Here is a 13,669-nt window from a genome sequence, read left to right on the forward strand (position 1 = left end):
CAGGTCAGGCCTCTGCAAAACCACCACCTATGTTGTAGAGCCTTGAGGTGTCTTTGGGACAGCAGGATCCACACCCCGGTCGATCGAGGTGCCTGCGGATGAAGGGCAGTGACAACTTCCCTTCAAGGGAAATTTCTTCTTGTTATCTTGATGCATGCAGAGTCGAGGGGGAACTCTGGAGGATGCACAGCCACGGAGGTTGTAGAACTTGAACGAGCACTGAGACAAAGTTGAAGTAGGAGCAGTCTTAGTCTTGGTTTATGGTTTGGTCCAGCAGCAGAGTGCAGTGTCCAGCAGCAGAAGAGTCTTTAGACAAATCTTCAGGCGAAGCCAGTCAGTCCTTGAATACAAAGTCCAGACGAATCGAAGGACCCACCCACAGGGGTGCCCTTAAGTAACCCAGAAAGAGGGGTAGGACTACTTCTGCGGCGACCCACCTATTGGGGGAAGGTCAGGGATGCTACTTGGTGGTCTCAGCCCATTTTAAGATTGAATATGGCAGATTCAAGTGGCCACCTGGCCGAGCTCTTACCACCTCTCAGGGGAGGAGCTGGACAGGGGGGTGGTCACTCCTCTGTCCTTTTTGTAGTTTCGCATCAGAGCGGGAGACAAGGGCTCCCTACACTTACAATGCCAGAGAATGAACTCCGGGGTTTGTAGGGGTGTCTCTGCTCATGCAGGGTTACCCTCACACTTAGAACCATGCACCCTGCCGACCTTAGGGGTGACATATAGGTTTTAAGAACAAAGACCCAGATATAAGGAAAACATTATATCAGAAGTCAAAGGTGCATGCACCATTTCACGGAGGCTGCAATGGCAAACCTACAGACACAGTTTGCATGGGCTACCCTTGGTGGCACAATACATGCTGTAGCCCATAGGAGACCCTGCCCTAGGTGCCTTAGTACCATATATTAGTGTTTCACATGGGTACACCAGTATACCAATTGTGGGATGTATAAAGTACTTACCAATGAATTGAGGCACTGGGGTCCTGATTAGCAGGATCCCAGTGTACTACAGTCAAAACACACTGATACGGGGGGCGTGGCCAAGATGGCGTCGGAGTAAGACGTACTTCTGAGTCGCTCCGGCGCCCGACTTGCTAAGCATTGTATAGCTTTGCCAGCAGGGCCTCATTCCGCTCTGAAACATCCGCGGAGGCCGGCGGCGTTGAACGGAGTGGTCCGGTGCTCTGGACGCATCCTGGAGCGATCTTAAGGCGCCATCGGGTGCTCTTCCAGATCCGGCCTACTGAGCACCGGCTTGGCGTGAAAACGAGGCCGCCGGGGAGTGCAGTGACTCGGCGTCGGCTGGGCGTGGCTTCGCGGAGCAGCGGCCCCATACATCGGGCTAAACAAACGGAGCCCGCCCGGGTCGACCTTGAGTGCCCCCGTCGAGTGGAGGACGACGGAGCTTACAGTGCGACCCGAGGCGACCAGGAGCCCACCCTGTACCTCGAGTACCGGTGCGCGGCTGCCCCGGTGAGGACGTGCCGGGAGGAGGGCGGACTGCCGGTGCCCACCCGAGTCGCCCGCAGTCAAGGGAATCGAATCGGAGCCCACCCGCGTGGAAGGTGACGGCCCGTGGGCCGAAGGTGAGCCCGAGCAGCGGCCCTGAGTTTCGCACGGCCAGCGGAGTCCACCCGCCGCCTGCTGATAGCGCCCGCAGCGTGAGACGTTCTCCTGGGCACTGTGGATGCGAGCGGAGCCTACCCGCCAAACGAGAACTTTGCCCCGCCTGAGACAGCGCCGGGCCCTGGAGTGGTGGTGGCGCACAGGACCGGGCTGCCATACTACCGGCCGCCGCTGCACAGTGCCGACAGGGGAAGAGGAGTGAGCGAGGGCCCAGCGCAGCAGTGTGCTCCTCGGAGGAGCTGGCAAACACCACCCCACCCCCTGCGGGGCCCGTGGACACCACTGCTGAGATCTTCGGTGCCGCACGGCGGGGAGTGAAAGGCTGCCCAGGACGGAGTGTGCAGGTGAGCTTTGGACGGCTGGGAGGAACCTGAACTTTGTTGCTCGGGCGACATCGGGCGTGCTAGGAGTGGCTGTCCCTGCCCGGCGCCTCGACGCGACCCCTGCAGCCTAGGGAGTTTCCCCTATCTTTGGCCACACGGTGCCGCGCGGGGGGCCCCCCGGGCATTGCGCTGCTTGCGACTTGAGATTGTCGGTGTGTGCGGAGTGTCTGGGATTGGACATTACCGTGAAACCCTGCACGGCCTACCTCTTGGACGGCCTTGCCCCCGAGGCTTCGCCACGATGTCGAACTTGCCACGCAAAGGGAGGACAGTGAAGGAGGGGGCCTCGAAGGGATCGCAACCGCCGAACTCCCCTGGAGCGAGTGGCTCGACCAGACAATCAGACGAGGAGGCGCCAGCCACCAAGGCTTTCATGGCGGAACTCTTTGCCTCGATCAAGGAGGACATTTCTGAGCTTCGTGCTAAACTGGCGTCGGACCTACGTGAGGTCCGGAGAGATGTGGACGGCGTTGGGGAGCGGGTAGCCGTGTTAGAAGATCATGACTTGAATATGGCAAATGACGTTCACCAGTTGCAGCAGGATGTTCTTCGCCTTACAGATCAAAACCTGAATTTGCAAGCATATGCCGAGGACCTGGAGAACCGCTCCAGAAGAAACAACATCCGTGTCAGAGCGGTCCCCTGGGATGGCGAGGCTGGTGACCTAAGGGGGTATGTGCAGGCCCTCTTCCTCCAGGTGTTGGACGAGGAAGATGTTCAGGAGATTAAGTTAGATCGAGTGCACAGAGTTGGCCTTCCCAGGCGGGGTGGCCCCCCCCCAGACATTCTTGCGTGTGTCCATGATTTTCAGATTAAAGAACGCATCCTCCGGAACGCCAGAACCCTCGGCTCCTTGAGCTTCCGAGACCATCGGCCTCAGCTATTCCAGGATTTGGCAGCATCCACGCTTCAGAAGCGGAGGGACTTCCGGCCTGTGACTGCTTATCTAAGGGAGCAGGGCGTCTCCTACTCCTGGGGTCACCCTTTCAGGATTATATTCCGATGGCAGAACAGGTTGGTGCAGCTCCGCTCTCTGAGGGCCGCGAGAGACCTGTTGGGATTGGAGGAAGATTCATCATCGCAAGCGACACAGTCCTCCTCTTCGCGGCGCCGACGTCGCTCTTCATCCTGGCACCGAGTTGGGGCTTCCCCGGAGCGGCTGAGACCGGATCATTCTGTCAGTCTGCAGGAGAGGGGATCGGCGGTGGCGTCAGTGGCCTCGGCCACTCTTGCGGATCCTCAGCAATCCTCTGGAGCGGCATGATCCCTGCCTTCTTTGATAATCGGGCGCCGGGGCGCCTCTGTCCCTGCGGCCCTGGGGTACTATGGTACTTTTGGAGAAGACACCCCGGGCCTTGGTCCTGGGGGCCCCTGATCTGGAGTCCCCACCCCGATACCAGTCTGATGTGGACCCTGTGCCCTGTGGCCCATTGGAACTGACGAACCTACATTTCAGGTTGCGGGCCTTGTGCTCTGTTTTTTTTGTATTGGGGTTGTTCCGGGGGGGCGGGTCAATTGGTGTTCTGCATGTAGTTGTAATGGCGGAGCGCTTTGGTTTGGGGGTGGTGTTGGGGAGGTTGGTGGTGGCGACCTTGTGTGTTAGCTGTATGATGATGGTGTCTTCAACGATGTTTGCTCCTACGACTCATATTTTGCTCTGTGAGATGGCTCCCTTAGCTCTTACACTTCCTGGAGGAGTGGCCGTCCTGGGAGGTTCGGGGAATAGGCGGGCGGACCCCTTAGTATGGTTATGGCTGGGGTCTTACCCCTGGTTCCCCTTGCTTGAATGTCCTCGATGGACTTGGGCTCCAGAATGTTTCGGAGGGCTGCCTGGGTTGAGTGGCTTTCTAGGCGTGTGCATGGCGTGGTTTTTAATTTCCCATTATGCCTATTAGCATAGGAACTTGGAATGTAAAAGGCCTTAATTCCCCGCAAAAGCGGCAGAAGCTCTGGAAGTACATTGGGGACCATCATTTAGATGTGGTTGCTCTCCAGGAAACCCACTTGGCTAGGAGGGACGAACTGAGACTCCGTCATAGGCAGTTCCCTCTTATCTATAGGGCGTCCGCGGCCACGAAGCATAGAGGGGTGGCCCTTCTCTTCCGGGCTTCCCTACACTTTCAGCCCGTCGGTGTGAATGCTGATAAGGAAGGCCGTTGGCTTATGGTGAAGGGGATGTTGCATGGCCGCCTCTGTACTTTTGCAGTGCTGTATGCTCCGAATACAGGTCAGAATGGCTTTTTGCAGGATTTGCTGGATAGGATGGGGGACTTTGTGGAGGGGCATTTGATCCTGCTGGGTGACTTCAACATGGTGTGGGACAGGGACTTGGATAGTTCTGGAGCGCGCAGAGCGGACACTGGCGTTTTCTCGGAGGAAACTAAGCGTCGGGTGGGTGATCTGGGGCTAGTAGACAGATGGCGCTTTGTTCACACGCAGGCTAGGGACTAAACTTTTTTTTCTAACGTTCATCACTCGTACTCTCGCATTGACTATGTCTTGGTTAGCCAGGCTCTTCGGGGGGATATACAACTGTCTGCTATCTTCCCGCTCTCGTTATCCGATCATAGCCTGGTGGTTCTGGGGCTGCATTGGACCGCTGGGGGGGGACGGTTGGCGTAAGTGGTACTTTCCAGCTGCTCTAGTGAGGGATGAGATGTCCTGTAAGGCCTTGCGTAAGGCTATTGGTGAATTCTTTCTCCTCAATCCTCCTTCAGACACCTCGGTATATAACACGTGGGACGCGTGCAAGGCCTCCTTAAGGGGCACGTGCCTTGCTCTCAACGCGAACCTGAACAAATTGAGGCGTGAGGAGAGGGAGGCCCTTGAATCGGAACTTGCCGCCTTGGAACAGGCCCACAAGGCGAATCCTTCCAGGGTGACTCTGCGCCCCCTGACGGCAGTGCGAGGGAAGCTGAGGGCCCATTATAACAACAGAGCGGAATTTACTCTTTTGCGTCTTCGGCGTGCCTCCTACTCCCAAGGCAACAAAATTGGGAGCCATCTTGCCCGGCAGCTTCGGGACAAACGTGAACGAGATTATATAGGTGGTATACGTGACCACGCGGGCTCTGTTCAGCACAGAGATGCGGACAAAGCGGCCATCTTTGGGCGCTTCTATGCAGCGCTTTACTCGGGAGATGCTCTCGATCCGGAGGCTCAATCCAAGTTTCTGGAGGGTTTGCCTCTTCCGAAAGTCTCTACAGAATGGAATGACTTGCTGTCCTCCCCCATCACGCGAGAGGAGGTCCTGGATGCCATCAAGGCCTTGAAGCTGCATAAGGCCCCTTGGCCTGACGGCTACACGGCCCTCTTCTACAAGACGTTCGCATCTGACATTTGCGATTCTTTAGTCTCTCTCTTCAATGCCATGGCGACTGATGGTAGGACCACGGACTCTATGGCCGAGGCGTTGATTACTGTTATCCCCAAGCCGGGGAAAGACCCAACTTCTTGTACATCTTATCGCCCAATAGCGCTCCTCAACCTAGACGCTAAATTGTACTCCTCCATATTGGCGGGCAGACTGCAAGACCTGATTCCTGCCCTGATCCATCCTGATCAATCTGGTTTCATTAAGGGTAGGCAGACTCACGATAATCTGCGCCGCGTCGTCCACCTCATTGAAAAAGCGGAACGGTTCCGCATGCCTGCGGTACTGATAGGACTTGACGCGGAGAAAGCCTTCGATCGCGTCGATTGGGGGTTTTTACACCAGACTTTGGTGGCCTTTGGGTTTTCGCCCCACTTCGTGCGAATGATTGAGGCCAACTACAGTAGCCCTACTTCCCGAGTGTTGGTCAACGGCCACAGGTCCGGAAGCTTCTGCCACTCCAGAGGGACGCGCCAGGGATGTCCCCTCTCGCCCCTCCTCTTCGCTCTTAGCATAGAGCCATTGGCGTTGGAGGTGCGGGAGAATGAGCGGATTCTAGGGCTTCCTTTTACGGGTGAGCAACATAAGATCTCGCTCTTTGCCGACGACGTCTTATTGTCCATTCGTGACCCAGCGTTGTCACTCCCCCATGTTCACTCGGTACTCTCCGCTTATGAGGAGGTTGCAGGATTTAAGGTTAACTTTGATAAGTCCTACATCTTGAACCTGACCCTATCACCGGAGGAGGTACAGCGGATCCGGTCGCTTACTCCGCTTACGTGGGCGTCGTCATCCTTGCTCTATCTGGGAGTGCGACTGACTCCCACCGTGGGTGCCCTGTTCCAAGCTAATTTCCCGTCGATGTTGACATCAATCCGGGCTGAACTGGAGCGATGGAAACCCAAATTTATCTCATGGCTGGGCAGGATCCATGCGCTCAAAATGGTTCTCCTCCCCAAGCTCTTATATCTGTTTCATGCTTTACCCATCCCGATAGGACTGGACTTCTTTCGCCGATTGAAGACCTTGATGCTGAAATATGTCTGGCAAGGTGGCCGAGCGCGGCTTCCATTTGCGGTTCTTCGACGCCCGCGATTGGAGGGTGGAGTGGGCTTTCCAGATATGCATCTATATTACAAGGCTGCCCAATTGAGAATTTTGGTGGAGTGGTCCCAACAGCTTTCGGAGAAGCATTGGCTCCATATGGACCGGAGTGTCGCGGGCCGCTCCATCTGGGATCTAGCCTGGAAGCCTAAGATGGAACGACCCAGGAATACATACATCAGCACTCCCACGAGCACGGTTTTGAAGGTTTGGGATACGGTGAGCGGCGATGACCGTTGGACCACATTCCCATCCCCATTTACCCCAATTCATTTTAACCCGGCCTTCCCCCCGGCTCTGACGGAGGGTCCGTTTGAGACTTGGAGGGAGGGTGGCTGCAGGGCCCTCACCCACCTGTTCCATGGCGCCGAACCCCTCACTTTCCACAACTGTATGAGGGACTATGGAGTTCTCCCGACGGAGCGATATAGACATCTTCAGCTCCTACACTGGGCGACGTCGCCTGCAGTTGTGGACGCCGCTACCAGACCTCTGACGAAATTCGAGTCTTTTCTCCTTCGCACTTCCACCATGAAAGGAGCGATCTCTTTTCTGTATAGATTGCTCTTAGATACTACTATGTCTCCGCGGCCGCGATATCAAGACCACTGGGAGTCCACTCTAGGGAGGGACATCTCCGTCAACGAGTGGCAGGGATTATGGCGAGATGTGACGGCACATAACCACTCTACTGACCTCAGGGAGGCCCACATGAAACTCATCTTTGATTGGTACTTATATCCGTCTAAATTACACCGCATATTTCCAACTACTTCAGATAGATGCTGGCGGGGTTGTGGGATGTTGGGGGACTTTAGCCATATATGGTGGGACTGCCCCACCATTCGGCCGTTCTGGGCCGAGATTCTCTCCCACCTAAAGGATATTTTGGGCTATCCAATCCCTGACTCCATGGCCTTTGTCCTATTAGGCCTAAGGGATCCATTGCTTGAGCACCAAACTAGGGCGGATAAGCGTGTCATGTGGTTGTGTTTGGGTGCGGCTAAGATGACTTTGGCGGCTGCTTGGAAGTCCCCATCTACCCCTGCTGTTTCCTTGTGGCATGCCCGGTTATGGCGTTTGTTGAGCATGGAACGTCTTTCTGACATATTCCGGGGGAACTTTAAGAATTTTATGTGCAATTGGGGCCCACTTGTGAGATTTCTGTCCCGAGGCCTGCCTTCGGCGGTATGCCCATCAGCGCTGAGGTCCCTACATCTCTTCCAAGTCTGAGCAACTTAGGGATGTCTTCCATAAACTGCGGGAGTCACTGTGTTGGTTTGTGAGCTTGATTGTCGCCACCACTGGGGGGGGGTGGGCGTGGGGGGAGGACGAGGGAGGGGGGGTAGTTGGGGAAGTTAATTCTGGGTTCCTTCTCCTGTTGCGACTTGCCTGGCTCTTGGGTTGGACATTAGACCTCGGCTGAGGTTGGGGCTGCTTTTCTTGACCACGAACAATGCATTCACGGTTGGAGCACCAGGAATGATCTGAACACTGTGATGGGCGGACTTCCGGCCCGAACCCTGTTGCTTTGCCTGGCTGCTGTCATCTTGTAGTGGACTTTGGAGTTCTACTGCCCCTTCCTTTGCGAACGCTTTCCCTCCCCAATTTTTTGCTCCCCCTGTGTGGGGATTTGTGGCGACCTGTCGCCTGTTCTTCCTTTCCTCTTTTCTTGATCCTCTTGCTCTATTCCCCTTCCCCCTTTCCGATTCACTTGCATATTACAAAATAAAAATTAAAAAAAAAAAAAAAACACACTGATACCAGGCACAAAGTAGGGGTACCTAGGCCAGAAAGATCCTACTTTCCTACACCCCACATCTGGGGTAGCAGGCTGGCATGTTTGACGAACAGCAAGCCGATTGTCGACAATGAAGAGGGGAGACTGGTGTGACCTCAAGATGAAGAGCAAGGCGGAGGACCAGAGAGGCACCAGTCTTTCTGCCACTTCTGCAGCCCTCTTCCTCCCTGTAGAGCTAAACAGTAGGCAGCAGTGCTATGGAGATAAAAAAACATTGCAGACAGGAGAAAATTAAGATTTCCAAGAGTTCAGAGATCCTTCCCTAACGAACTGGAAAAAACAACCAAGAGGCTACTGCATGTACAATGTGTTGCGGGAAGAGGGATTATTTTCAAACTTTATTGTAAGCCTATTACACAGCTTTTTTTCTACCCTTTTATATACACAATGTTTTAACTGGGTTTTGTATGTCACAAACTGCAATTCAACTCAAAATAGACAATCTGAAGCAATATGTCAGCCATTCAGGAGAAATCTAACCCCTCTAATAGGTTTCCATTATATATGAGATAATGGATAAAAACATACTGCAATTTTATTTCCATGGAAGAAAAAACGAAAAACAATACCAAATAATGTCCTGAGGCCTATGCATCAAGCGGAAAATTATTCAAGCACTTATAACGTCATTAAGATCCTACAATGCAGAAGTATTAGTAATGTTGTATACATGCAACACAATAGATAAGCAGTGAAATTACTATGTAACCCTGGAGTGATTTTATACTCTGGAAAACCTTTTTGTTCTGCGGCATTCGTTTCCAAATAAATGCAATAAATTCTGTTTCCATCCTTAACTTGAAAGTGGGGATAGTAAAATATTCATTGGATTCAGTCAAATATAGGAACTTGATAAGAAACTTCCCTTGTATTTGATGGGGACAAAGGTCAGGGTTTAAATCACAAACGAAATACAAATGTGTTTAACCCTGATCAAAACCTACATCTAATTTTTCTCCAGTCATCTTTTTGTGTTTGCCCTCTTCCTATTACTTCTTTTTTCTATTCTCTCCCCACTCTTGCCTTCTCTCTTTTCATTATCTCTTCTCCTTTTACTAACTCATCTTCTTTCTTCCTTTTTCTTCTTCTCTCATTAATATATCCTTAAAAAGAAGTAATGCTTTAAATAAATAAACGGTGATGATGATATACCTGGGTTGGCTGAGACAGGTCTTTTTGAATCGAAGCCTGGTCTATCCATTCTTTCGATGTGAGCATGTAGTTTTTTGGTGTTTCGATTAACTAGAATTCCTCTGCGTGTGATTTGAGACATTCGATCCCGCGGCAAAGAGATTTCTTAGGGAAGATAGCAATACAAATCTGTTAAGTTTAAATCGGTTTTATTTGGCGGTGCAACAAAAAATACAATTAAATGACATTGCAATTACAGTGCAGTGAATAATTGCTGACTGGTAAACCATCATATTTTGAGAGCTGTGTTAACTAACCCACACATTTCTGGCCTGGCCACCATAATGAAGCACACCACCGAGTCCGGCTCAGGAGGGCACTCGGTCTGACCCTGCACCCAGATTTCCAAAGTTCTATCAGAACCGTCTACAACGTCACATGCATGCCTTGTTAAGGGAGCCCTGCCAGAGAATCCTAAAGGCACGTCTTCGTGGATGCCATATGGCTCCACCACCCCAATAAAAAATATGTTGATATATTATTGCATCATTTGTTTAAAGTATTTTCAGCAAGTATGAGAAAACCTAAGTACACTGACAAGTGCAACAAAATAACTATAACTACTATACCGTACTCATTTCAGGAATGTGTTCAGCATTGTTCATTAAGCTCAAAGCATAATGCATGAAAATTTAATTTTAGAACAATGTTACAGTTTTATTTTGCATCCATTGCAGAAAATAACAAGTGTATATATTTGCTATGAAATACATCTATATTAAAGTACAATCTATTGTACGACTGGGCATGAGTCTTTTTTGCCAAACATCAAGATTAAGAATTTCAAAGCTGGTATTTGGAGCCAGAATTCTGACCACGGTATGAAGTCATGGCAGGCCTATATTCTATTCCTTTCTAGCTGCTCCTCAGGACAGCCAATAGATGGAAATGGATATCTGATCATAAATCAAAATAACATCTACTGAATAGAATTAAACAAAGTTCAACAAAAAGCTGATAGCTGTAATAAAGTGTATTTCATTTTCTCTCTGGGCCTTTTTCTCCATCTGCCCTTGCCTCGTTACTGCTCCTCTAAAGTGTCATGCAGCCAAATCCTAAATGACTGCTAATTCTTATACCCAGGTTGCATTATAAAACAGGGTGCATAATGTCATAGATTTAAAATTTGCATTCACATTTTAAAAAACATTAGTTTTAGAGCCATTGAATTTGACTGGATGCTTTTTACTCAAAATTATGCCATATGGCATTGATACACCTGTCAAAGTGTTATAACAATGTTTTTGTCATTGTTGAACAGCTTGACAACAGAACAAACATTTTCAGGCAAAGTATATTTTACGATCATGTTTCTGGAAAGACAAAAAACCCTTTTCTGTCTATGGTATGAAGGAGCTAATGATTCCACATTGATCTTTTACTGACTGAATTTTGACACATGCTAACCTTATTGAACACATTTCTTACCCTCGCTAACAATATATCTGTAAGAGGCATAGATTAGTTATAGATTCCTTACCTTAGAATTACCTCCAGGCATCAAACTGGATCCGGAAAGTTTTTCATCAGAGGTACACCTGCACATCGAAAGGTGGCATCGGTTGGCTCCGTGTTCGTCATTGGCGTCGTGGTCGCTGGGATTATATGGGATATATATAGGATGGGTGGCGCAGTAAGGAATCTATAACTAATCTTTGTCTCTTACAGATATATTGTTACCGAAGGTAAGTAACTTGTTCATCTGAAAGAGAATTGGTTATAGATTCCTTACCTTAGAATAGATACCCGAGCAACACCAACCCCAGAGGTGAGTCTGCGAACCAAGTTCACACCAGAAAGTCCTGGAGAACAAAAGGGCCAAAGAAGCCGCTTCTCCGGACTTGGCTGTTCAGGCAGTAGTGTTTTGTGAACGTGTGCAGCGATGCCCATGTAGCTGCCTGACAGATGTTATTAGGGGGGACTCCACGTCCCAAAGTCGTGGTAGCTGCCATTGCCCTGCTGGAATGGGCGCGTAACCCCATTGGAGGCTCCTTCTTTCCCAAGGAATAACAAGCTTTGATGCACAAAATGACCCATCTAGAAATGGTCCGTTTGTGCACGGCCTGACAAAGAGCTGGTCATCCACCCGGAATTGCTTTGCGCAATCCAAATAAAATGAAAGCGCATGTTTTGGATCCAGACGGTGGAGCCTCTCTTCTTCTTTGGAAGGATGCGGAGAAGGAAAGAAGGTGAGCAAAAGTTATGGTCTGTTCAATGTGGAAAGAAGTAACTACTTTGGGAAGAAGGAAGGACAAGTTCAGAGGACAGCCTTGTCCGAATGAACAGCCAGAAAAGGAGGTTTAGAAGTGCTTGGAGCTCACTCACCCTGCACGCAGATGTGATGGTCACCATAAAGGCAGTTTTTAAAGTCAGAAGCCTGAGAGGACAGTTATGAAGCGGCTCAAAGGGAGTGCACATTAGATACATAAGAACCAAGTTCATATCCCACTGGGGAATTATGAAGGGAACAGGAGGAAAAAGATTAATAATGCCCATGAAAGAAGCGATTTACAACATGGGGACTTAAAAAGGCAAATCAGGAAGCCGAATGAAATACAGAAATAGCTGAGAGGCAGCCCTTAAGAGTGCCCAGAGCAGAGCCCTGCTGGGCCAAAGAAAGAATGAAGAGGAGAACCTCTGAAAGGGGGCCTGAAAGGGGATCTATAGTTTTTGCTGTGCATCATGCCACAAATGTGTTCCATCTACAGGGGTATATCATTTTAGTGGAGGGACACCTGGCTACCAAGATAACATTAAAAACTTCAGGAAGAAGGTCGAAAGCGGTCAACTGTCACGCTCAAACTCCACGCAAGGAGGTGGATGCTGGACAGGTTTGGGTGGAGGACAGTCCCCTGCTGCTGCAACAGAAGATCCTCCCGAAGAGGCAGTCTGATTGGAGGATAGATGGCCATGTGTAATAGCTCGGGATACCAGGCTCTCTATGCCCAATCCGGGGACACAAGAATGACTTGGGCCTGGTCGAACCAGATCTTCTTCAGCACTCTGGGCAGAAGTGGTATAGGCGGAAAGACGTATAGAAGACTGCAACTCCGCTTGTGACGTAAAGCGTCGCCTAGCGAGTGCCGCCTTGGAAACTCCAATGCGCAGAACTGCTGACATTGCGCGTTCTCTTCGGTGGCGAATAGATCTAACCACGGCTCTCCCTACTGCTGAAAGAGACCTTGCACCACCTACGAGGGAAGACGCCATTCATGATCCATCATGCACAAGCGACTGAGTTCATCGGCCCTGCCTTTCAGTGAACTTTCCAGGTGCTGAACCACCAGGGATATGCCCTGATGTTCCAGCCATGTCCAGAGGCAGAGGGTTTCTTGACATAGGGTCCATGACCCCAACCCGCCCTGTTTGTTGCAGTACCACATGGCTGTGGTGTTGTCCGTGAACACCTGCACTATTTTTCACCCGGACAGAGGGAAGGAATGCTTTTAGTGCAAGACAAATCGCCCGAAGCTCCAAAAGGTTGATATGGAGCCCGTACTCCGCCGGAGACCAGAGGGCCCCTGATCTCCGCCTCTCCCATGTGGCTGCCCCAGCCCAGCAGTGATGCATCTGTCACCACTGTGAACTACGGTTGGGGAAGAAAGAGGGATCTGCCGTTGACCCAATCTGGTTCGTTAGAAACCACTGCAATTGGTGTGCAGAGCTCTCCGAGATTCCCCTGATGCTCTGCCCACAGTTCCCACTGCAGAGCCCGCATATGCCACCTGGAACAGTCCACCAGAAGGATGCAGGAGGCAGTCCACCAGAAGGATGCAGGAGGCCATGAGGCCCAGTAGCCTCAGGGTCATTCTGACCAAAACAAACCCGGGATAGAGGCTGCAAGATCGGAATCATAGCTCGAATATCCCGGACTCGCTGCTCGAGAGGATAAGCCAGAAACTGCGCTGTGTCCAGAACCGCTCCAATAACAAGCATTTTCAATGCAATGGTTTCGCCTTTGGAAAAGTTTGAGCTATTGGCATTGTTAATGACAAAATTTTTAGTTATGTGTTGGTTTTGAAAACAGATAAATAAATGGCATTGTCACTTACATTGTTATTAGCTTAATCTCTGCAGTCTTTGAACTCCATAGCACTCCCTAGTTAGTCTACACTCCCTAGCACTGTGCACTCCCTAGCACTCCCTAGCTTCCCTAGTCACTCCGCACCTCTTAGCA

The 13,669-nt window shown here is 50.8% G+C and overlaps 1 protein-coding gene across 3 annotated transcripts in view; it reads right to left on the bottom strand.

Annotated features, from left to right (window-relative positions):
• The window catches only part of CPLANE1 (ciliogenesis and planar polarity effector complex subunit 1), a 2,766,109-nt gene that overhangs the window by 138,505 nt on the left and 2,613,935 nt on the right, over window positions 1-13,669 (bottom strand). For all 3 annotated transcript variants that reach the window (XM_078674971.1, XM_078674972.1, XM_078674970.1), the window contains one exon: window positions 9,454-9,597. In XM_078674971.1, coding sequence (XP_078531097.1) covers window positions 9,454-9,597 — 144 coding nt within the window. The remainder of the gene's footprint in view (window positions 1-9,453; window positions 9,598-13,669) is intronic.

The sequence above is a fragment of the Lissotriton helveticus genome, chromosome 2_1 (genome assembly GCF_964261635.1).
Source record: "Lissotriton helveticus chromosome 2_1, aLisHel1.1, whole genome shotgun sequence".
Lineage (NCBI taxonomy): Eukaryota > Metazoa > Chordata > Amphibia > Caudata > Salamandridae > Lissotriton > Lissotriton helveticus.